We start from the raw sequence: 25,540 nt of genomic DNA, 5'->3' as shown, positions 1-25,540 counted from the left end.
TTGCCTCTTCACAGAAAACCCAGCTATATTAATTGAAAAAATACAATATTCAACGTGTATTTATTTTTGGAAATTATAATAAATGTATTGTACATGTAAAGAAAATATTTTTAATGGTGGTACATCCTCAGTTAAACTCCGACCTTTACTTCCTGTAAGCAGAGCACAGCGGCGGAAGTGCAAAGCTGCTGTGTAATTGTGCCGTTTAGCTGTTTTTCTGTGAGGAGCAGTTTATTCAGTTTAAATATGCCGGATTATTTAGGAGAAGACCAAAGGAAGACAAAGGAGGAGGAAAAGGATGACTCACCTATCAGAGGTATATCGAAAAACCAAACTATTCTTTTAAAAAACATTTAACGTTAAATGTTCTTTGCTGAACAGAAGAGTCGTTATTAGCTGCCGAGCTAACGTTAGCTTAGCTCGGTAAAACTAAATTCTCTTATTTTCTACAAGCCAATAAAACTCGTCATTCATTAAATGTAACAAATAGTCAAGTTGTTTGCTGTGATAACACTTTACATGAAAGTAGCACCCATGTATGAGATGAATATGTATCAATGGGTAACGTTAGCTAGCGGCCCGCTGACTGATTGCAAACTCATTGACGTGTTTTCATCTTCAACACAGCTCTGGATGAAGGAGACATCGCTCTGCTGAAAACTTATGTAAGTATGTTCTTAGAAAAATTGTGCATCAATTGATTTGTCTTTGAAAACTGTGAAATTGAATTTGCATGATTATTAATTTCACGCTGCTTTAATTTAAGGGTCAAAGTACCTACTCCAGACAGATCAAACAGGTAGAAGATGACATCCAGCAGCTGCTCAAGAAGATCAACGAGCTGACAGGTAGGTGATGTACAAATAAAACCTCATGTTTTTGGTATTACCATGTCTTAGATTTCCTCAGCACAGAGCTGGCTGCAGATGTTATGACTGAGTGCTGGTTGTGTTTTTTTGGCTCTGATAGGCATCAAGGAGTCAGACACAGGCCTGGCCCCACCAGCTCTATGGGATCTGGCAGCTGACAAACAGACTCTGCAGAGTGAACAGCCACTGCAGGTGGCAAGGTAAAGTAAGCTGGGTGATAGTGACAGAATGAAATATTGCACTATTTTTGACTAATTACTAATAATTTAGCAATATTTTAGTCGAGCTTTAGAGCTTTCTGTACAAGTTTCAAGGTGATAGAGCTTCTTAGAAAAAATAAGCAATTTTCAATGTGGATGTGTGTATTTAAGCAGTTTATTGGTTACTCTTAACAGATGCACAAAGATCATCAATGCAGACTCCGAGGATCCCAAATACATCATCAATGTCAAACAGTTCGCCAAGTTTGTGGTGGACCTGAGCGATCAGGTGGCCCCAACTGACATTGAGGAGGGCATGAGAGTCGGGTGAGGCAGAATTACTACTTAAATGTGTTGAATAGTATTTAAAAGCAATTTTCTGATAAATATCTGTTTTTAAAACTCTGCTTACATCCTTGCTGTTCCAGCGTGGACAGAAACAAGTATCAGATCCACATTCCTCTGCCTCCAAAAATTGACCCAACTGTCACCATGATGCAGGTATGAACACACCAGGAGACTTTGTTATAAACACAAAACAATCTCTGAGCTAATTATATATTTTGTAATAAAATAAAATTGGTAAATAGGGAATTTAGATTATAGGACTTTTACTACAAATATATGAAAAATTGCAACATTGACACTGTAATTTCCAAAATGAGATTTCTCAGCTCGAGGAATGACTCTTTGTTGTCATGTTGTAGGTGGAGGAGAAGCCTGATGTGACCTACAGTGATGTCGGTGGATGTAAGGAGCAGATTGAAAAGCTGAGAGAAGTGGTGGAGACCCCCCTGCTCCATGTGAGTGCTCACAAATGCTCTGGATCCATTTTTCTAGTCACAGAAGCTCCTCAGACTTAGTTGAAATGTTCATTCAGCGATCAGACTCCTCCTCTTGAGCATAATGATGCTTTTCTCTGATTTCCCACACCAGCCCGAGAGGTTTGTCAATCTGGGTATCGAGCCTCCAAAAGGCGTGCTGCTGTTCGGGCCTCCCGGCACAGGAAAGACTCTGTGCGCCCGCGCTGTGGCCAACCGGACAGACGCCTGCTTCATCAGAGTCATCGGCTCTGAGCTGGTGCAGAAGTACGTGGGAGAGGTGAGTGCGCAGAAGAGAGAAGTGGTTTTAAACTGAGAGGGTGCTGATAAATTTCAACACTGACTTTCCCTTCCTGTTTGTGTCTCCAGGGAGCCAGGATGGTGCGTGAGCTGTTCGAGATGGCCAGGACTAAGAAGGCTTGTCTCATCTTCTTTGATGAAATCGATGCCATCGGAGGTAAGACTCGCCTCACGCTCCCGCTCTGTTATATGTCAGTTTCATTTACAGTACATTTTCATATAAAATACTTTAAATCATGTTCACATAAGGGCGACATCCAGAGAACTGAGATATTTGTTGAGATCGTTGGTGATTCTAATCTGATAGAACAGAACCAGATGGATCATTTAAAATACAATTCCACTTTCTATTTACCCACAACAGCCAGATTTTTATCAATTTTTTAAAATTCAGCCATCCAGTTTTTGTCTTCTGTACTATCCTGAAATACCGAATGTTACCTCTAAAATGCAGTGTAATCACACTAAGCAGAATTGTGGGAAGTCCTCATATAACACGTCCCATTGGACCAGATGTTTAGACAACTGAATCAGCTTTGTGATTCCTGCCCTCAACTTTGTTTTTGAACCTACCAGGTGCTCGTTTCGACGACGGTGCCGGTGGAGACAACGAGGTCCAGAGAACCATGCTGGAGCTCATCAACCAGCTGGACGGCTTCGACCCTCGCGGCAACATCAAAGTGCTGATGGCCACCAACAGACCAGACACACTGGACCCGGCCCTGATGAGACCCGGACGTCTGGACAGGAAGATCGAGTTCAGCCTGCCTGACCTGGAGGTGAGCACTTTGTCATGCAGAATGTTTTCGCTCATCTCTACTCGCATGTACGTGTTCTTTTCCTCACGACGTGTTCGTTCTGTGTTTCAGGGTCGCACACACATCTTCAAGATCCATGCCCGCTCTATGAGCGTGGAGAGAGACATTCGCTTTGAGCTGCTGGCTCGTCTCTGCCCCAACAGCACCGGTAAGACTGACACAACATCATTCAGTCTGTGTTTCGTGTCACCTGTCCTCTAAAGTCTTTGTGTTTGACCTCTCCCACATCTGCTGCCTCATCTGTTTACTTCTTAAAGTAGTCTCTTTATCTCTGCAGCTCTGTTTTACAAGAGTTTACCTCACATACCGTCCGAAAAACGATCATTCTAGGCTCAACAGGAACATTTATAAGCTTTTTATGAAGTGTGTGATTCTTCCTCAGTTGCTGCTGATGTGTTAATTGACTCCCAGTTAGGCTGCACAAGAGTTCAAATTTTCCTTCAATGTTTTGCTCACTGCTGTAGTACTTATATGTGGCCATAAGGATGCAGTGTAACAACATTCTATCGCTGTCCAAATTAAAAACCAGGCATCTCCAAATTTGGTGATTTTTTTTGCTATTTTCATTAACCCTTACAGAAGGGTGAAGTGTTCCCTTATTGGTTGAGAAAGTTACCATACTCACTAAATTAAACAAACCATTTTATAACCTGTTGGATCAGCTGAAAAAGAATCTGGATGTCATGTGTTTCCTGCCAGGCGCTGAGATCCGCAGCGTGTGCACAGAAGCCGGCATGTTCGCCATCAGAGCTCGCAGGAAGATCGCCACAGAGAAAGACTTCCTGGAGGCCGTCAACAAGGTCATCAAGTCCTACGCCAAGTTCAGTGCCACCCCCAGATACATGACCTACAACTAAAGAGTGCGTGTGCGTGCGCGTGTGAGTGTGTGTTTCCTCTTTTGGCTTTTTACTTTCAGAAGAAGGAGAGTCAAAAAAAAATACTGTCCTTTTTTTGTTGTCACCTGTACACTTAAAAATAAAGTTTATTCCAAACCGGAGTCTCAATCCATGTTTGAATATTGTAAAATAACCACATGGAAAAGTTTTTAAAGGCATCCCGTGTTATTCAGTAACAGCACAACTAAAGCTTTTCAAAAATAAGAAAACACCCAGCATACTAACATGACAGTTCGTACAATAATGCATCAGTGTCGCACTCAAGACAGCAATGCAAACGTAGCCACTATAGTAACAACATATATGACACTTCAGGTTGACCAGTGATGGTGCTTCTGCAGGTTTAAATACATAATTCCACAGAAATACAGCTGAAAATATAACACTCATCCATCAGTACACAACGTCTCAGTAACTATAAACAATAAAAGGACATAATCTCAGTAACCAGCATGATATAAGAGAGGCAGTTTCTAACAAGTTTCCACCACAAACTGGACTCTTCCAGAAATCATTTGACATGATTATTTGGAGAAGAGCAGCAGCAGCAGTTCACTTTAAAACATGCTTCTCCTAGCAAAACAGTGGGAACACTTAAAAGAACTACAAAAATACATTAAAAGTGCAACTCTAAAACAATCCCCTCCCAGCATGTACTGCCAGAGAGGATCCACAGTTAGAATAAGGCTGTAGGAATGTCAGCTGGAAATTCAATCCTGAATTTCTGATTGGATAAAACCCTCCTGTCTCTCTGCTTTGGGCACTTAAAATTTAAACAAACTCGCCAGCCTCTGGAGTGCTTCATGAGAGGGAAGAACATCCAGCACAGCTATAAGCACCCCTCTATTCAATATGAATGATTGCTCAGTTCATCTCCGCCGTGCTGTGCCGGTGGATCACGCATGGAGACGGGATCGTAGCTCCTCCGGGGCCGGTGCGGTGTCTCCCAAGACCTGCTGTGCAGGCCGGGACGCGTGAGCTGTCGTTCCCCTGTCGGCTGAGTTCATTGGTTTTGGCATCTGGCGGGCTGGGAGTGTTGGCAGTGCAGCACGGCGTCATGGACGGTGGGGAACATCATCTCTGTGGTCATGAACCCCGAGAAGAACTGTAAGGTGTCCAGCTCAGACAGAAGACCTCCTGGTAGATCAAAGTGGAGACACAAGATCAGTCAGAACAGAAACACACTGAGCTCATTTTACTCCAATATTCCAATGAAGTACATTCCTATTCACAGATAGTAAAATATATGTGATTCATAGAATTGTGTCCATATGAATACATTAACAGATCAGTTCATTAGGAAATTACATGCAACCGAGGCTTCTTAGGCACTAATAAAGTCCAACACAGCTTTAAATCTTATCTACCTTAAGCTTATAATGTTTGGTTTTGTTTTGAAGAGGTGTTGAGTCAACTTTATGGTCATTTTAGAGCTGCTGTTGTGTAATACTGAGAGATGTTTCTACTATTTTGTAAATGAGATGAACAAAATTACTTCTCTTAAACAGTTTGAACAAAAACTGAACATTTACAACCTTCATAAAAGGTATTAATCGCAAATCTGTTGGATTGGGTTTATCTCTGTGTACCTGACACACTGGCAACTTGACTAAGACTAACAAAACCTTTCTTGATCACTCATATATCATCAAGCTGTAAACAAATTTGAGTTTGTGCAGGCAGAAATGAAGTAAACATGAAAGAAGCTAAATGTTTCCACATTAGCAGTTTAATCGAGGTGTAATCCAGGCATCTTAAAGGATAAACTTGCTCTTATTGTCCACAAACACACCCTAGTTTATTTTAAGGCAATCCTGCATACACTATAGCAAGTTGCACTAAACTGCAGCTGTAAATATTTGGGACCGGTTTGTAAATTCTTCTGTTGGAACCAGGAAGTTTGGAGCTGATCGCCACAGGCCGGGGTAGAGAAGTTGGAAAGTACTGAGAGACTTAATGAAAACACAACGAGTCATCATGATTACTTACTGCTGCAGCCGGCAATGACCACTCGAACATCCACAGCTGCGTACTCCTTAATGACCTGCAGAGACAAACACTGACTTACTGACTGTGGTAAAATCACATGAAGGTCTACAACGTAACTTTTCCTACAAACAATCCTAAACTGACACTGTAGCAGCACAGGGATGAAACGTTGAGAACATTAACCTCCTCTGAACATGTACAAGTCATTCTGATGATGTTAATATTGAAAAAAAAAAAAAGAAAGAACCTGTTTGATGGCTTTGGCTCCGACAGAGTCGATGAAAGTGGCGGGCGTCCAGTCCAGGATGATGGAGTGAACGGGGCTGAGAGGTTCAAAGAAGACGACCTCCTCTGAGTCCGACTCGCTGTGTCTGTCCTCCAGCTGGCCGTTCCTCTGCTCCTCCGCCGTGTGGTTATAGGACAAAACCTCATGAGTCACACCCTGCTTCTTGTCCTAAAACCAATCAAATGTAGGGAACTTAACGAGCCACACATTACTTCAGCTTAAAAGACAATGTGGTTATTTTTGTGTATTTCTTCATACTACCATTGGGGGGCGCCATCATCAGAAAGTTTCAAATTCAACACATAAGGGCTTTAAATAGATGTAAGCTTTATATTTAGCAAACATCCACAGAGTTAAAATGATTTTTTTCACTTCACAAACACTAAACATGAGGAATCATGGGTTTGAGTCTTGTGAACACTCATTATCTCAATCAGTTGCACAATTTGGTCTGAGTAACAACCTCCTCAATGGAGTCTCTCTCTCCCGCCAGGATTTACACAATCCTCTACACGACTGACGCACGAATGCAAACGTGCAGCATGTTGCATGTTTACACTGTCAACAAAGCTGACAGTGCAAACGTGCAACAAGCAGCCGGGGGGGGGGGCGGGGGACACACACAGTGGGAATGGGTCACACAGGATGACAGTGCACTCACATCAACACGGATCTTCAGTGGAGACTTCTGACTGCCGTTGGCCTTCTCCCTCTGTTTTCTCCGGGCTTTGCGGGTGGCCTGTAAGTGTTCTGGGTTTACACCCGTCTGTAAAGAAGTGGACACGTCAGGGGGAAGCTCTTCAAATATAGCTAAAAAACACCAGGGCAAAGCTTCCTTTCTTCCTCACTTATAGACTTCCAAATTTGAATTTGGAATGAAGTTTAACTATTCATAGCATTATTTTTAGAAGTATTCTCACTTTACTTTTAGTGCCTAAAACCTTTGGGTTTTGGAAGTCTGCACATACTGTTGAGTTTTTGCATGTTACTCTGACTCCTTTTACAGTGTGTTACATCATGTTACACCTATACAAAGGTTAAAATTCACATCTTTAACAGTCATAAATATAAAGACATTTCTTCTTTACCTTTCTATAAACCTGAAACAGAATCAGCATCACACCTTTTGTAATTGCTGCTACATGTGATCAGATTTTTCTGTTGACACTGATAACAGAATGATTGATGATTGCGTAAAGCTTTGTGTGCGTGGGAAATAGCTCATTCATAAATCAAGAACAACGAACAATGTGCTCCATGTCAGACTTTTTTTTTTTCAATTGATGATGCATAAAAGTTTCAACATCTATTTACATTTGTAATCAAAGAGCACAAAAAACTACAACTCTTTTGTTGTAATAATCTCCTTCTACATGTATGTATTTTACCGTCTGTATAGGACCTTATCAGCATACAAATAAAGTTTTAAGTCACTGTATTCACATGCTTAAACACACACACACACACACAGACACACAGACACACACACACAGACACAGTGGCCAGGATTACCTTCTCTTTGAGGGCGTTCACATAAAGGTCACTGTTAGCAAAGTAGATTGAAGAGTTGGAGTGGAAAATCTTAATCCCCTCACATTCAGCCGCCTGGGAACAAAACAAATCACAGACATGCAGCGTTCAGGCCAACAGCTCTTGCTGGGAAATATATACCCTCAAGTGTTTTCTCTCCTCTCAGACTCACCTCTTCATACTCATCCACATCACAGTACAGCCCCGTGCCGGGAACGTAGCCCAGGACGGCACTTTTAGGACTGCGAGACAGAGAGAAAGGTCAGAAGCAAAGTCTTCACATTACAACTTAATCAAATACTTTTTTTTTTTTTACAAGAAATGCTGCTGTTAGCAGGTGGGAGAGGTCTGGTAAATAATGATGTGATAGTAATAAAAATAAACACACACTCAGGCTGAAAACCAACCTCTGTGTTCTGTAGATGACTGTTAGTATGGCGAATGTGACGGCCACCAGGAGGCCGTAATCCAGCCCCAACAGCACAGACGCTATGAAGGCTACCAGCCAGATGGCCTGAGGGAGAAAAGGGAAGGAACAGAAACACTTTGATATGGATGATAACAGCTGACGGAGAACACAAACAGCTACATCCTCTTTTTCCCCATCTGACAGGGAAAATCATACACACACTCATAATATCACAGGCGTGTGACAGAAGCTCCCGATCATCTCTCTGTCATCACCTCTCATTTGCTTTCAGTAATGACAGCTTCAAAAAACACATTTTAAATCACGTTATGTTTAAATGTACATGGGTAGCAATCCAGGATAAAATATGTTGGGTCTAAATGGAGCGACAGGGAACAGAACAATGATTAGATTAAATGTACCATCAGATTCCTTCTGATGTTTGTTTTACGTCACAAGAAAATTGTTTCACACACACACACACACACACACACACAAGAGCTCAAGTACAACACAATAGAGGCAGACAGAGATTTGAGAAGTAGCCTATGAAACACAGATAGTTACATTTTCCTGTTTGTGATATATAAGTAGAGGTCCTCACCAGTCTGAATTTTTTATATACTATTTTTTCCAATCTTGGAGAGGACCAGAGTTGCATCAAAGTTACATCATCTGTCAATGGGCCTTATACAGGAAGCACTGCTCCAAACAGATTGAGTAGCACATTATTAGTCATTTAAGAGAATTTGTGGCATTCACCCTTTTTCTCATAGTTGGAATTTTCTCTCTGGTCTCCTGACCTCTCATACCAGTCATGAACAGACTTTCTCAGGGTGAAATCATAATGACTTCATGTGTTCTACATGTCAGTATTACTTGTAAACAGCTGCTCCAGGATCTTTTTGCAGGTCTCTGTCCAGTAACTTGTGTTGCAGCTGACAGTGTAACATCACCTACTGTAAGCTGTAATATTCTCTCACATCTTGAGCACCTCTCATCACGCACCGCTTTGCTTCAGAAAGATGATTTTTTAGCATCTAACTTAATGTCAAAGCGTTCACCTCTTTATTTCTGTCGCAGCACAGCGCTGCTGACATGCCCTTGGCAGCTGGATTGATTTGTATTCACCACATGTAAAAATGCTTCTGTTTCCTTATTAGGCTCTGAAATTCAATGCGACTCACTGACTCGTCTGATGGTATCAGATTGTTGTTTAAAACAGTCAAAAAGTAAAAAAAAAAATGTGGATCCAAGACAGATTGGTCAGATTACATCATCAGGTTCTCAGAGGTTTTTTTTAAATGTTTGATATGACAGACTGACCAGTTCAATCTTGCTGGTCCTCCACAGAGTAGGCATGTCTCTGAACTGTTTAAACATCCCCAGCAGGTTGACCATGATGATAGCCGCCAGCGCTGTCTGAGAAACAGAAGAGAAGAAAAACACTGCATGGTAACAGAGCAGAACAATACAAAAAGTGAACTGAAAACAATACTCCGGTGATCACTCAGCCTCATTGGGTGAAACATGATGCATTAGCTGATGTAGTGAACTGAGCTGTGTATCAGTGGAGCTGTCTGGCACTGTTTGTTCCGCAGACAGAGGAGATAATAAATTTGTCGCTGCTGCTTTGCCTGTGACGCCGAGCTGCCGGACAGGAAGCTGGGAGCTCTGCGTCATCAGTGTCACCCACCTGAGGGAGCGGCTGGAAGACAAAACCGATGGCCACCACCACCAGCAGCACCACCAGAGACGCCAGCAGCCCTGCAATCTGAATACACACACGCACACAGCGATAACAGTGTCAACATTATCTTTCATTATCTTTATGATTTTACAACACCAATTTAATAAAGTGAGTAGCTGTAGCGGGAGTATGTGTATGTGTGTGTGTGCGCGCGTGTGTGTGTATTACCTGTGTTTTCCCTCCAGTGCTCTCTTGCACCAGGCTCCTCGACATGGAGCAGGTGATGGCAAAGGTTTGGAAGAAAGAGCTGATGAAGTTACACAGACCGAGGGCGATCAGCTCCTGAAAGCAGAACAACACACAGGTTTGGTCTCGAAAGCTTCGAATCATTTTGGTGGAATAAAAATGTGAATCTGCGCTTGTAGGAAGTGAAAAAAATGTCTTAAGATGTCTTAAAATGTCTTAAAGGAAGCCCAAACATCTACAGTTTGTGGGTAAAAGGAGGCAGAACTCAGAGTAAACCCCAGTCAGGTCAATCGTGCCGACCAGTCGACGAGGTCACGGCGACAGAATTTGACTTCGTTTCCAGCCGGTCCAGTGTGTCAGACATCAACATGTGATTTTCCATACCTCATCAGATACAGTGACATACAGCCTGTGATATTTGCTGTTTTATATCACATAACCCTGCTTTCAAATCCGTGTGTGACCTGTGTTTACACGCTCTAGTTTGCTTTTCATCGGACAGCCTGAACCAAAACAAACCAAATACCAAGATACAGCAAGGCCAGTTATGTCCACTGTCGCTCAGATCAAACAAAACACACTCAGTACAGTTTACATGCACTTAAGGAACCAGGATACTCAGAGAAACCAGGTGACGTTGGTAACCAGAGAATTCATTTACATGCGCAGGAGTTACCTGGTTACACGTGCAGCAGGTCGGTCCACAGATTTCTCCTGTACCCCTGACCTTATTTGAAAAGCATTACTTACTTATCTTGACTGTATTAATGATAAAAGACGTTGCTGGTGAGCAGACTGACGCCACAGTGAGAGGACAGAATGATAAAGCACAGGTTTTTTTTCCCTCGTAGCACAAACGTATCTGAATTTAAATAGTCAAAATGTTTGGCAGCGGACTTATTTAGACTTCTAGGTGCTACTTTCAGTTCAGTTTCAGCTTCCTCTCGAGGCCTCGTTTATCAAAGCATGCATAGAACAGGTTCTACAGTAAATGCGTGTGTGGGAACTGCCTGTACAAACAAATACAGTGATTAACCAGTGTGTGCACCACAACTTCATGAAATAAACAATGGTACATGTCCCCTGTTCTACATCCATCTGCTCAGTCACATACAAGCTCATTTACATACATTAGTTAAAATGATGTGCCTGTTGTTACCCTACAAATGTTCTCCTCAGGAATTTAAGTTTATAATCTATCCATGACTACTACACTGCTGACAGTGGAGATGGTTTATGTGTGTAGTTTAGAATCAGTTTTTCATGATTACACCTGTTTACATCAGATTTAATGTGTAGAAATAAGCATGTGTTGATAAATGAGTACCCAGGATTAATCTAGCAGAGGAAATCAGGTTTCTCTAATCCTCTACCCCGATTACAGAAAATGAGTTCCTTGTTTATATGAAATCATCCTACTGGAAAATCTGACTGTAATCTGGTTGTTTAAGCGCATGTAAACACACCGATTGTCAGGTAAACCAGCTCAACCGATGGCAACGTGCTCAGTTTTTCAGATATCCAGACTCACCTGGTTGCCGTCCACACTGTAGTTGTGCTTCAGGGCAAAAGTCTTGGCCAGAGAGATGCCCATTGAGAATCCTACAATCGCTATAGTGAAGGAGTCTGTGACCAGATTGGGTAATAAAGAGAACTGTGGCGCAGAAGGAGGGAGAAGCCTGAGAACACATAAAAAAAAACATATGTATCAACCTGGTGTGTCAATATTTTTCAGCTCTGACATGTATTTGTATATGCTTCCCATTTGTAAAACCCATTTCATGATTGAAATACATCTCTCTATATCCCATGATACTCCAGATATCCCAGTAACAAAATGACAATGTGACAGCCTACCCTGTTGGTATGTTCCCAACCACATCCACCTTGTAGTTGTCTGATAACGAAAGGCCGAACGACACGCCCGTCGACACGATGACCACGATAATCTCTCCAGGAATGGGAATGGGCAGTTTCTTCTTGAAGCGCTCGTTGAGGTCTTTGATTACGTACAGGAAGACGAGACACACCAGGCCGAGGATGAGAGTGGTGATGTTGGTGCTGGTGATGTCACTGAGTACCGCCTTGACGCTCTGAGACGAGAGAGGCCGGAAAATGTGACTGTGAGTGGTACATTTTAGTGATCTCTTTTTTACGTTTACCAAACATACAAAATCAGAACTAGAACTCAATACTGAACTACCAAAAAAAAAAAGTATTAAAACTCACATAAATGGCAGAGAGAGGCCCACTGAAACGCTGTGTTTTCACCCCCAGCAGGTATTTTAGCTGAGAGACGACGACATGTACAGCTGCTGCTGTGGTGAAGCCTCGCACCAGGGGCTCTGTGAGGTAGATCGCCACAAAGCCAAACCTGAGAAGACCTAGTACAATCTAAAAGAAAAGGAATAAGCAAGATATGAGAAAAGAAGTAAGGGGATAGGAACAAGCTACATTACTATGTTTCAAACAAAAACATGAAATCTAGGTGTGGATACATCATCAGAGATTATAGTCTTGCTGCTTTGGGTAAACAGTGATTTCTGAGCGTGAGAAACCAGAACAAGCCCTGAGGATGTGAGCGAGCTGTATCACTTTACTGTGATGATCTTCTCTGTGGGAGTTTGGACCAAATCAACAGCTATGTCCAGCTAAGATGGCTGAGTGTGTGGAGGCTGACCTGGATGATTCCCACCATGGTTGTGAGCATCACGGCCACCTGGACCCTCCTGGCGTCACGAGCCTCCACATCCAGGATAGCAGACATGTTGGAGCCGTTGGCAGGGAGCATGAAAAACATCGAGTCTGGAGCCTCCCTAACCGCAACGCCCCCAATCATCAGACTTATTACTGCAAAGGTGCCTGCAAATCAAACACACATAAACTGTTTGTTTAACTTCATCTGTCAAACACTGTGGCTGAATCATGCGTGTACTTCCCCTTTCTACACTCGGTGCTTTACACACAGGGGCATCGTACCGAGGAGAATTGTGAAACTTAGTAACCAGGGCTCCAATATGGGGAGGGCCCTCAAAAACGCCTGGAATTTAAAGTTTGTTTTTATCTGCAGTTGTGAAATTGTATGTTAATAGCATTCCACTCTTGCAATAGGGTAGACAGAAATAGTTCATCACTAAATGTGGCACTTGTGCTGATGCTGAGAACTCCAGATGAACTTTGAAGCAATTATGTTATTTTCAAAAAAAAGTAAATTCAGACAGGCACAAAGGAAAAGAAAGAAAACAATTAGGGGGAAAACAGCTGTTGACAAAAAAAACATGAACACAGCTAGCTAGCAGTGTTTCATAGTGGTTTAATATTAGTATGTAACGCAGCTAGCTAGCAGTGTTTCATTGTGGTTTAATATTAGTATGTAACGCAGCTAGCTAGCAGTGTTTCATAGTGGTTTAATATTGGTATGTAACGCAGCTAGCTAGCAGTGTTTCATTGTGGTTTAATATTAGTATGTAACACAGCTAGCTAGCAGTGTTTCATAGTGGTTTAATATTGGTATGTAATGCAGCTAGCTAGCAGTGTTTCATTGTGGTTTAATATTAGTATGTAACGCAGCTTGCTAGCAGTGTTTCATTATGGTTTAATATTAGTATGTAACGCAGCTTCCTAGCAGTGTTTCATAGTGGTTTAATATTAGTATGTAACGCAGCTAGCTAGCAGTGTTTCATTGTGGTTTAATATTAGTATGTAATGCAGCTAGCTAGCAGTGTTTCATAGTGGTTTAATATTAGTATGTAATGCAGCTAGCTAGCAGTGTTTCATTGTGGTTTAATATTAGTATGTAACACAGCTTGCTAGCAGTGTTTCATAGTGGTTTAAGATTAGTGTGTAACGCAGCTTGCTAGCAGTGTTTCATAGTGGTTTAATATTAGTATGTAACATGGCTAGCTAGCAGAGTAAATATAGGGGATACCTTTTTGTATAATTTTGGATTGTGCCTTTTAATCTATAAAGCTTTATCATGATACTTGTATATTGTAACAGACAGGGCTAATACTTGTTGGAAACTAGTTGACTTTAATTGATTCCAGTGGAGTCTTATTCAGTTGTCTTTAATATGAAATACAGTCAGACAGTGATCCTCAGTGTAGAACCCAGAGTAAGATGGCTTTCCACATCTGTCTTATGCTCAGAGTAAAAATTAAGACCTAAAAAATGTGATGGAAATAATAATTCACACACTACTTAAAGTTTGTTGAGAAAAGAGGTATATGCTGAGATTGTGCAGACTTTCTTAAATGCATCACTTCCTGCAGCTATGTTCTGCTACAGCTACATGTGTTAACTTGTTTCAGTTTATTTGCACAGGTGTGACACTGGATGAACAGGCCCCAGATTTTTATCCTACACCACTGGCTGTACAGTACTCTGTGTGTGTGTGTGTGTGTGTGTGTGTGTGTGTGTGTGTGTGTGTGTGTGTGTGTGTGTTTGTGACTACACTCTATCATGCCATATCAAGTATCCCTTCGAGGCCAATCTTGAACAGCAGCCCAGTTATTCCCTCTCGCTCTCTGCCAGAAGTTAACGGATCATCATCTCCATGGTAACGTACTATCAGGCTACATGTTGGTTAAAGGGACTCCTTCTTGTTGTTCACATAAAATCAGCTCTTTTGTTTGAAAAGGTTGAGCAGTTTTGGTTTACCATACCCATCTTTCAGATGGACTCAAAGGTTGCAGCTGACAAATGAGATTATTTAGAGCCCTTTATAGGAAAGGAAACAGCCGGATGGGTGAGATGGAAAAGGGAAGGGGGGTCATTTCAGTTTCACAGTCCTGCTGCTCAGGTCGAGAGCACATCAAAACATCTCATAAGCTGGATCAGTGTGTAACGGTGGCTGGCAGTTTGAGGTCATCATAGCATTCTTGGCACTGACCATGGAGAGCAACCTGGCTGTGTGAAAAGGACACCGACTCACTTAAAGACCACCGTGGATTTACAACGGGATAAACATTAACAGAGTTAATAATGAGGATGGGATAAAGACACTGCAAGAGTCAATTTCCTGGAAATATTGTGCTGAAGATTGATGGACACTGTTATGAAAAGATGGAGCCGTACTGACGTCATCGCTAGTCCTATCATGTGAGAGAGAGAGCACAAAAACATAAGAGCAAAGAGCGAGAACAATCTGAGCTGTAACCATGGAACCTATGAAGGCAAACTGACACTCAATCACACAAGTCTGACCGGTGCTCTTTGGGAAGCTGAGACATCTTAAAATCTAACACAAGGAATATTCAGATATAAATAAAAGCCTTCTTACAAACCTAGTGCACCTTGTTATAAAAGGACAGCTAGATTTCAGCCTCTAGGATATACAGTGTGGGTAGATCAAGCTTGGCTTTGCCTTGAAACATTATTCAAGATGTCTAATTAATCAGTCGCCCACACATACACACACACACACACACACAGTCTCTTATCAGTGTTAGCCTTCACTACAGAAAAATGCAGCAGAGCAACACCAAAACCAAACACCACCATCCTTCATCAAACACCATTATGTCTGAATCATGGAGGAACTTCACCTTGGCCTCACTGATTCCCAACTGGACATATCATGCACATAAGAGTGTGTGTGTGTGTGTGTGTGTGTGCGTGTGAATGTGCAAACCATAAAAGTGAAAAGGCCGATCTTGCCCAATCTTGAACAGCAGCCCAGTTACTCCCTCTCTCTCTCTCTCTCTGCCAGAAGTTAAGGGATCATCATTTCTACAGTAACTTGTTATCAGGCGAATTTTTAGCAAAGGGAAGCTGACTTTTCCTGTTGTTTACCTCACATCAGTTCTTTTGTTTAAAAAAAGGTTGAGCAGATTCGGTTTATCGTGCCCGTTAGACTCAAAGGTCACGGCTGAGATATGAGATGACTTGGAGCTCGTTCAAGGAAAGAAACTATCCGGAGGGGTGAGATGGAGGGGGGGTGGGGTGGGTGGTCAAGGAAGCGTCACAATCATGCAGCTCACGTCAGCTGAGGGCACGGTTATCACATCTCACACACACACGTTTCCTTCACGTGCCATCTAAAATACTACATCTTTCATCTGATTATCTCACTTATGAGTCATGAGAAAGTTAATTGAGATGAAAGCGAGAGCTCTCTGTGTGTGTGTGTGTGTGTGTGTGTGTGTGTGTGTGTGTGCGTGTGTGTGAGAGAGAGAGAGAGAGTGACAGAGACAGTTGGCAGTTTGAACTCATCGCAGCGTGCTTGGCACTGACTGTGGTGAGTATCCTAGCTGTGTGAAAAGGTCACTGCTGACTTAAAGAAAAACAGTCGTTCTTTACAGTGTTCATCCATTAATTACCAACAAACTGTGTGATTAGGGAACCACAAAGAATCCTTATCCTAAAGGTATTATGCCAAAGATTGTTCAATGTTTACATGCTGGATTTGCTGTTAGAAAGGGGAAAAAATGTGACAAATGTTGGGCACGTGCTAAATCTGATCATCCTAAAATCTATGATCAGATTTAATTGTGCAGAATTTTTACACGACCCAAAAATAAAGCCTCAACAAGAAGCTTTAAGTTTATTCCTCACCTATGGATATGTGTCTGGATGTGCCAAAGAAGGTGTAGAGCAGGACGGGGTAGAACGAGGAGTACAGACCATAAACCGGAGGCACCGCGGCCAGCATAGCATAGGCTAGACCTGTGGGTCAGAAGAGAGGGAGAGGTGCAAATAAACCAAAACAGTCCGAGAAGCCAAGCCATTGCATCAGAGCTACAGAGATACCAAAACAAAGACAGTGTGAAGTCGAAAAGCAGCCCCTCAGGAGTGGGCAGCTGGCCATTCACACCATTTATGTCACTCCAGATGACTAGCTTAGCTCGTGGCTACTGTGTAACACAGCGGTGCCGCTGCTGGGACGGCGGGACGCTGACCTTGAGGGAGCTGCACAACTCCTGTGCTGAGACCTGAGACCACATCTGAGAACAGGTACTGCTTGACCGGATAGGCTGGCAGCCATGTAAGGATAGGCAGGAAGCTCAGAACCGCCGCCTTTGCCGAACACCTACGAAACGAGAGAAGAGGATTGTCAGTTTGTCGTTTTAAATATATGATTCATTCAGACTGTCCGTTCCCCCCCCTGGCCGCAATAGAGACCCCTTTGATATGACACACCTGACTCCTTATCACCTGTATACTCATAAAGATAGCACATCTTTATGAGTAAGCACTGACGAGACGGACAGTATTTCATTATTCTCACATCCTTCCTAAAACAATCAGCATGACTGAGAGGGGAGGTGAGGAGAAATCAAACAATAAAACGGATTAATCACGTGGATGTCAGACAATGCTGGGACAACACACAGGTTGATTTTACTTTCATTATTTGACTTTATGAATGAAGAGAGAAGTTTTAAGAGATCAACTGAAGGCTAAAACAAAAACTTAACATTTATGGAGCCTAAAAACAGGAAGGGAGCATTTCTATATTATATGAAAATAGTCCTCATGTATTATAACATTTTCACATCATGCACAGGGAGATATTAACTCATTTTTGTTTGTATGTATATTAGGAGGGGGGGGTGCCAAATGGAAAAAAACAGGACACACACACACATCAAATAAAAAGTAGAGACCGTCTGCTCTTTAACCTCATCAGTCATTGTTTGGTTTCACATATGAACACAGAGCCGACACTGTCAACAGTGTTCCGCTGTTCAAATACCCATAAAAGCCAGACGACAGGTGATCTCATCTTATCTCATCTTATGAAAATGTATTAGGTTGAATGTTAAAAATAGATTTATTCTAAGCAGCTTTCCATTCTGAAACCTTCATTGCTTATAGAGATGTGAATATTGATGTTAATTGATTTGTTAAACTCCTCACCGATGAATGAGCCACAAGAGGCAACAAGGAGAGGAAGTGCTGAATTTATGGAACTATTTTTTTGCTAGAGCTGAAACCATTGGTCGATTAGATCATTAGCCAAGATGACAGAAAATTACAGGACGACAATTTTGATAATCGACTAGTCCTTAACGTCATCTGACAGTCAACAGCTTCTGCTCTGTTTTATTTATATTCAATATCTCTGGGTTTTAGACTGCTGGTCAGTCAGTCAGAAGTCACTCTTGGCATTTAAAAAGAAAACATTTCAGACATTTTACGGACTAAAACAAAGATTTTTTTTTTAAATGTTTACTGCAGCCCAAGTAGATACTTGACTATACCTGTATTATACTGCACAAACCTGTTCAGAACTATTTCACTCGACCATGTATGCATCAGGGCTGCATCTATTAATTTGTATCTTTGTTGCTTAATTTGTCCTTTCTTTTATTAATCCTTTAAAATGTCAGAAAGAAGTCACGACTGTCCAGGACTATATTCCCTGAAGCCAAGCTGACATCTTCAAATGTCTTTGTTTTATCCAAATAACACTCCAAACCCCCAAAGATAAACAATGATCTCAAACAGAGTCAAATCTGCACATTACATTATCAAAATTGTTTCATTTCAGCTCTAGTGCGCATATTTTTATTCATCTACACCACTTATCTCCCAGACGCCTGCAGCTTTGCTGTCTTTTAGATCCAATGATATGATCTCCATAGAAACAAATATACTTAATTGTAATATTTCCTGTGCGTGGAGCTATCTACACAGATTCAATGATTTGATCAAGAGCTTTTCAGCAGGGCAAACCCACATGTACATTTCTCACTCTAGACTCACCGGAACCGCTGCGCCAGCCTCTGTCGGAGGGTGGTGGAGTTCTCTTTGCGGTGGAGAAGCTGAGATTGGATGAAGGCTTCATCGTAGACCGGACGCTCTATCTTGTACATCAGCTGTGTGTCTGCGTCCTCCTGAGCTGCAGCTTCTTCTTGCCTCATAACAGAGGCAGGAAGGCTAGACATGTTGAGTAAAACGTCTCTCTCTCTCCGGTGTCGATTATCTTTCTCTCTGTCTCCTCTGTGTCATTCTTCAGTCCGATACGTCTTCATTCCTTTAAACGGCTCCGACTTTAATCTGTCCGCACTTCCTCTTTCTGCTCGGAGGATGAAAGAAGAAAAGATAGATATTATTCTGCCTGGTTTGCCTTTTTGGTCTACTGCTCTCCTGTAGTAACGAGTGGGAGTGATGATAACCGACAGGCATGCCTGTTTGTGCATTTTTGTGCTGATAAGAGGGACTTCAGTTGGATTTGCGTGCCTGCTACCTTTGAGTAAATGTTTTGTTTTTGCCATATATTTGGTCTTTGGCCGGTTTCTGCAACTACATATGTTCAATTAAATGTAATCTCTCGCTAGGAAAAGTATGCTGTAAAAGATTACGTTGTGAAAAGGTTTGTTTGTACGGCGGGTTACACAGCAGAGGACACAGGGCTTTTGTTACTTGAGAACATTTCTCTCATAAGTCCTGCAAACGCATGCCTTACTATTTATCAAATATCAAAAACAAATACATATATGCAAATCACTCATTCTTTATTGCAGGAATTTTAACTGTCATGCGCATTGCTTAATTAAGCCACTTCGTTATGTTTTGCAGAGACCAAGGAACCCACCACAGCTCCTAAATTGGATTATTATTAGTGGTAACTTAATTAAAAAATTTTTTTTAAGAAGTCACGTGTGACCTAAGGCCACAGGATTATGTAATGATGCAGCATCCAGTTAATGTTGTCTTTCACTGGTGCTAATCTCCATACAAATTTGCAAGTAATCAAATGACCAAAAGGCAACTGACACCTTTGACCTCTAAAGGCTCCTGGGTGTGTTGTATGTGTTATTAAATTATCTCTTTTTGATTTTAAAATTATATCTTTTTAATATAGATCCCTAGTGTAAATTTATATTGACTGATATTAATATCAACTGTTGCCAGAGCAGATATGTCTGACTCAGACGCATTTCACCAGGAATACTGTGATGTTTTTAGTTTTGTGCAATCTTTTTTTTTTTTTTTGTTGCTTCACAGTGTAACTCAGACTGGACTCATCTCTTTTCTTCCCAGTTCAGTCTCCTCTCTGACGCACAGACAGTTGAGAGGTTCCCGTTTCCTCTCATTTTCGTTAGCTAGCTAACACGATATTGATAAAGGATGAACAATGACTTAAATGTGGGAGAAATATGATTTTAACAGTGATGTCCAGGTCGGGTTACAGCAGGTACTAGCCACTATCAGAGTGAGTCGACCTCGCTGTGACAGGAGAAGGTTTTTCCTGCCTCTCTTACTCTTGAGGATTTACGCTAAGCCGAAGATGCTATTAAAGACAGACTCTTACCTTCCTGTCGGGATGCTGCCGGCTGAAGGACAGCGAGAAGTTATAAATATGACCTCTTCAGTTGAAGTTTAACAAGGAGCACGTCCTCCGCCGACAGTAGACAGGACACACCAGAGCTGCTCTGTGTGGAAAGATGAATTACTCTGTAGTCAAATTCTTTTCCATCTTCCGGTTTTCAAAGATGGGCGTTGATCCTCACGCATGCGCACTCCTCATGCAACCGGGGTATTTTTGTAGTCCTAACGTACACTCCTCTGAATTTATGGTTTTATGTTTTTTTTATCAGCTATCAGCTAGAATAATACACTGACACTTCTGAGTCTTTTAGGGACATATCAATCCATAAATCAAGAACAATTTGGTTCGTACGCTGTGGCGCTGCCCTGCAGTCAAGTCCTTCAAGACAGAAGTGTTTTATTCCATTTCAGTAATAATCAATATAAACCTCTCTGCTTGTCCTGCTGTTTGCTTGCTATGAGTATGAGTATAGGGCTGCACAGCTGAGGCAAAAAAGACCGGAAAATATTTGGCCTATTCTTTTGGGTGTTAAAAAAAATGATTTTGTTAAATTGAAAGATTCATAAGTCAAAATGTTTCTCAATAGAAACATGGTTATTTGAATTTTTTTTAATCTTCTTGGTATGGAACGAATAGCTGATATGATGAGAGATACTAAATACAATTCTGCAATGAATTGGGATCAAGTTTGGAAATGTGTTTCAGTGTTTGCAGTTAATACAGACTAGAATATATATGTGTGTGTGTGTGTGTGTGTGTGTGTGTGTGTGTGTGTGTGTGTGTGTGTACTTGTTTTTCTCTTGTTTGATTTTTTAGGGGTGGGGGGGGGGGGGTTGTTTGTTTGTTTGTTTGTTTTTGTTTAATTAAAATCTTGGTCCTGTTCCAAAAACTCAGTCCTGAGCAGATATAATTTCCTACAAGAAGACATCACTGGACTTTAGAATAAGATTTTACTTGGATGAATGCATGTGATGATACTTTTCTTCAGGTAATTCACATGTTTGAAGATGCTTGGTCAAGGCAGAATGGATACTGACAATCATTCCATCCTCATCCATCACCACTAATTATAACAGAGAGGATGAAGAGCAGCTATATTAATAATAATAATAATTATAATGCACTATATGATACACAATAATACACACTGCACTTTTTATTCATAGTGAAACTCAAAGAGCTACAGAACACACAACATAAAGAAAATAATAATTATAATAATAAGAATTAAGATGAAAAATCATTCCTGAATATTCATTCATGAATTAATTAATATTAATTTATGCTACATATGGCAGTGCTTTTCAAAGTGGGGTCCTTGAGGGTGTTTCAGGGGGTCTCCAGCAAAAAACAGGAATAATTTATTTTCACTATAATTCCATCCATAAGTAACACAATGACAGAATGTATGACTGTCTTGGCCATTGGTTTCATACACTTTCTGTGATAAAATGGTCTAATTTGTGTCAGTTTAGGGACCCTTGAGGTGAAAAAGTTTGAGAAGCACTGACATTTGGTATACTTGATGTACAGATCCACGAAAAGGTTTGGCTGGATCACCTAAAAACAGAGAACCTGTGTGTGTAGGTCTATGATGAGAGCAGGGTCTGATTACGTTTCTACACTCAGATTAAAGGTCACAGAGTGAGATCTCTGTGTGTCTCGTGTCTCTCTGGCTGTTGATGACGACAGCAGACCGTCTGTCTGACGTGTAGTAGTCACGCGGCTCCGCGCGCCTCCTGCACCCTGCTGGCCTGTCACACGTGCCAAAACGAAACAAAACATAATTTATCAAATGTCCTCGCGATGCTGTTTTTGAACATATAAATGAATAACAACTAGAAAAAGGTCTCGGCCTCTCCATTTATGTTGCCTTTAATTCACATTCCTCGAGACAAAGATTAACAAGCACGTGGTGATGACGAAGTATTTAACGCTTGTTTCTTATTCACTCGTTAATGGTTTTATAGAATAAAAGAATAAAGGTTGGTCTGTTTAAAAAAAAAAACTTCATTAACGTCTCTTGTAATTAAATATTGATAAATTCCACCACATCAAACACCTGTTACATTTCTATGATGATATTGATATTGATTGTTCTTCCGGTGTTATAATAATCTTCATGTGGCCTCTGTCACAGTAACATGAAACATTATTTAAAAGCATAAAAACTATGCAAAAAGGGGGAAAGAGAGCGTGCAATTTACATATTGTATGTTATTTAGTGTGGTATGACTCGTGTTAACAAACACTATTTGATGCATTATGCAATCTGTCTTCCTGTATTAACATGTGTTTCCAGTAGAGGGCAGCAACAGTCAAAGAGTTGAGATTTTAGAGTTAAATTATAGACTAGACGATATATTTGAGGTGTTTTTCACGCTGGTGTGGTAATATGAGAAATAAAATAAAACATTTTTTGCATCAGTGTGATCATAAAGACACTGGGTACATCATGGCCTGTTAAATTTAATTCATCAGTAATAGTCAATTAGTAATACAGCTACAACTTTTCATCAGACTGCAGGACCTGTTAGATAAAAAAAAAAAAAAAGTATGATTCATTCAAAACAAATTCATGTAATGTAATATGGCGGCTTCAGTTTTAGCCAGACACATTCCAGGAGACACTGTTGCCATAATATTTGTTGTTTAGACTCTGTGTCTTACAGTGATATGTCAATGGTTAAGTCCTAGTGCTTCACATGAGGCATAAAAATACAATAAAACACATAAAACAAGACACTAAGAGGAAAAATAAAATAAAACTAAATGACATAAATGAAATCATAACAAAGTACATTACAGAAATACATAGCGTCATATTTAACTGATGATGTAAAAATGCAATGTGGAAAATAAATACACTTTGAGTTCCTAATTTATATTTGAAAGTTGCTGAAGTTAGGGCACATTTAAACTGACCACTGCCCACAACCTTCCTGCATGCCTGATGACCCCTTAGAGGAGATCAGCTGATCATGAGAGCACAATCTGACCCTTCCTTGCAATCTTTTAATCGTGTTTTCCATTGACTACGAAAAGAGTGATGTAGAAAAAAATTCAACTGCTACTGTACCTGTTCTCATCTTGGTCAACAGGTCAAAAGGGAATGAATGCAGACTGTTTGTTGGAGGGTGTCAGTGACCTCAGTTTCAGTGATAAGCCTCCTATAGTCTTGTTAAACTTTGCTAAACACTTCAACAAACTTTGCCTTGTGCTCTGCAGAAGCTCTGGCTTCCAGCTGCTGTGCAGCTGCCTCAGCTCATGCATTACACTGACTGTATGCTGTATTACTGTGAGAAAGGACAAAAACAAACATTGATGCATATCAAAAAAATAGCATCACACTGAAAAAGTGTCACTATGAGAGCTTCAGTCAGTATGTTATCTTTATTAGCCTCCTGCTGGTGGCCTGTAGGAACTGCAACAACATGGAGGTTTGTATATAATCTGATTGCTACAGTAATTAATGACTTTATTAATGGTTAATAAATCACATAAATTACTAGTGCGTCATAGATTGGTTATAATCCCTTAATAAGAACAAGTTTTGCCAGATTGTGGGAAATCCTCCTCCGGCATGACACCCCAGTGGACATCAAGTCTGCAATTATACATGTTGGTGAGTCATTAATAAAGCTTGGGTTTGTTACTTTCTAATAAGCCATCAGCAAAAGATAGCCAGTCACTGAAATGTTAATAATAAAGCTTTCTTAAGCTGCTTATAAATGGATTTTAGTTGACATGGTCTGCAGCACTTTTTAGCAGGTAAGTGGTCAAACAGTCCATGAGAGGGATCTTCCTGATGAACTACAGCTAAAAAGACAAAGTAAACTTTCTGTCAGAGGAGGATTTTCCAAAACCTGGCAACCTAAAAAGGGCTCTTATTAATGGCTTATACACTATAACTAAGCTGTATTAACCATTAATAAAGCCAAATAATTACAGTTTAGAAAGTGGTACCATCTTATTCACGTTTCTGGTATTGTTGTCTGTGGCAGCTAGATGGCAGAGCTTTCTGGGTATTGTGGGTGTGTAGAAACTGCTGTGGACACTGAGTACAGAACAATGTACAGTTTAATGAGTTCACAACATGTGAAGTAATCGTTGAGTCATTGATGTTGATTTCCTGTAGATATTTAAGAGTGTTGTTTGTTTTGGGGAGCAGTAAAAACACTATTTATTGCTCCTTTGGTTGTTATTATCACGGGTCTTATCGACCTTCTGATTGATCAGATTGTCACCACAACAAACACATACAGCTTCTTAGTTATGCTTGTTTATTCTTTTTTTTTTTTTCATATTTCCTTACATCACAGTATGTTAGCTGATCTTGTCTTTACCTCTCTTGGGCTGTTTCCAGTTCAAATTCAAATTCAAATAAACTTTATTGGCATGGCAGATCAGAAACCTATATTGCCAAAGCAGTACAGAAAATTATAAACATTGACAGATGATTAGTAATAATCCTGTATAACTATTTCCTTCTCCCTCCAGATAGAAGGGTTGGTGTTAAAGAATAGTGTGATAATGGATTTTAAGACTATGGCAGGGCACAAAATCATAATCACAGTAGAAACACAACTATAAAGATGTAAACAGCAGTCGAGGAGAAAAGTTACATCTTGTCTCTTTAATAAGCATGAATTTCTCCAGAGATATGTTTCTGAAGGAGGGACCTCCTATACACCACCACCTTATATCCCGCTGTAATGTGTGCATTGTCCACAGCACAGAGGGGGGAGGACTCTTCCTGTTTCTTGTCCTTGCTTTGAGTTTTTCAATAGCCTCATTGCATTGTCATCCTTGCTAAGTGATACAGCAGACATGCTCAAAAATGCACGAGAAATACTAATATAATAATAATTGCCAAGGTGCATTACAGCTACAGCATCAGAGCAGTGTCTGCATTGAAATCATTAGGGTTTTTTTTCCTCTTAGCAAATATCTATGTTTCATTTGTCTGAAATGATCATTAAAGACTGCAGGTACTGTTTCAGGAAAGGTGCTGCATGCTTCCGAAATATTCTAACAATATGTCTGCTTTTCAGAAATTCTACCTATTTTGAATTGTGATGTTGTCGTTGTTGTTGTTGTAGCAATTCCCTTTATCTAAGACAAATTTCTCCTGAGGGAGACAATAAATGTGACCTTGACCTTGCTTAGCCCAAACAAGAGCACGTATAAAGTATGTCCTTAAATTA

At 40.7% G+C, this 25,540-nt stretch overlaps 2 protein-coding genes across 3 annotated transcripts; one reads left to right on the top strand and one right to left on the bottom strand.

Moving 5' to 3' along the window:
- Positions 1 to 151: 151 nt before the first annotated feature.
- On the top strand, positions 152 to 4,005 carry psmc2 (proteasome 26S subunit, ATPase 2). Its single transcript, XM_042403995.1, has 12 exons — positions 152 to 316; positions 628 to 665; positions 767 to 848; positions 970 to 1,069; positions 1,265 to 1,396; positions 1,498 to 1,570; positions 1,777 to 1,872; positions 2,006 to 2,170; positions 2,260 to 2,347; positions 2,767 to 2,969; positions 3,060 to 3,156; positions 3,708 to 4,005. The coding sequence occupies exons 1-12, from the start codon at positions 247 to 249 to the stop codon at positions 3,863 to 3,865; spliced, it is 1,302 nt and encodes a 433-aa protein (XP_042259929.1). The 5' UTR covers positions 152 to 246; the 3' UTR covers positions 3,866 to 4,005.
- On the bottom strand, positions 3,973 to 20,467 carry slc26a5 (solute carrier family 26 member 5). 2 transcript variants are annotated; one of them, XM_042403991.1, is made up of 18 exons: positions 20,316 to 20,467; positions 18,764 to 19,079; positions 16,954 to 17,084; positions 16,610 to 16,720; positions 12,735 to 12,916; positions 12,284 to 12,448; positions 11,912 to 12,147; positions 11,586 to 11,733; positions 10,037 to 10,150; positions 9,815 to 9,892; positions 9,445 to 9,540; positions 8,117 to 8,223; positions 7,882 to 7,951; positions 7,692 to 7,784; positions 6,841 to 6,945; positions 6,141 to 6,347; positions 5,894 to 5,948; positions 3,973 to 5,041 (listed from the first exon to the last, which is right to left on the bottom strand). In XM_042403991.1, the coding sequence occupies exons 2-18, from the start codon at positions 18,943 to 18,945 to the stop codon at positions 4,908 to 4,910; spliced, it is 2,214 nt and encodes a 737-aa protein (XP_042259925.1). In that variant the 5' UTR covers positions 18,946 to 19,079; positions 20,316 to 20,467; the 3' UTR covers positions 3,973 to 4,907. The 2 variants fall into 2 exon arrangements, with proteins under 2 accessions (XP_042259925.1, XP_042259924.1); XM_042403990.1 differs by having other exon boundaries at positions 18,764 to 19,076.
- Positions 20,468 to 25,540: the final 5,073 nt, after the last annotated feature.

The sequence above is a fragment of the Thunnus maccoyii genome, chromosome 23 (assembly GCF_910596095.1).
Source record: "Thunnus maccoyii chromosome 23, fThuMac1.1, whole genome shotgun sequence".
Lineage (NCBI taxonomy): Eukaryota > Metazoa > Chordata > Actinopteri > Scombriformes > Scombridae > Thunnus > Thunnus maccoyii.
Note: the sequence above shows the minus strand (reverse complement) of the source record. Positions and strands in the feature narration are given on the sequence as shown.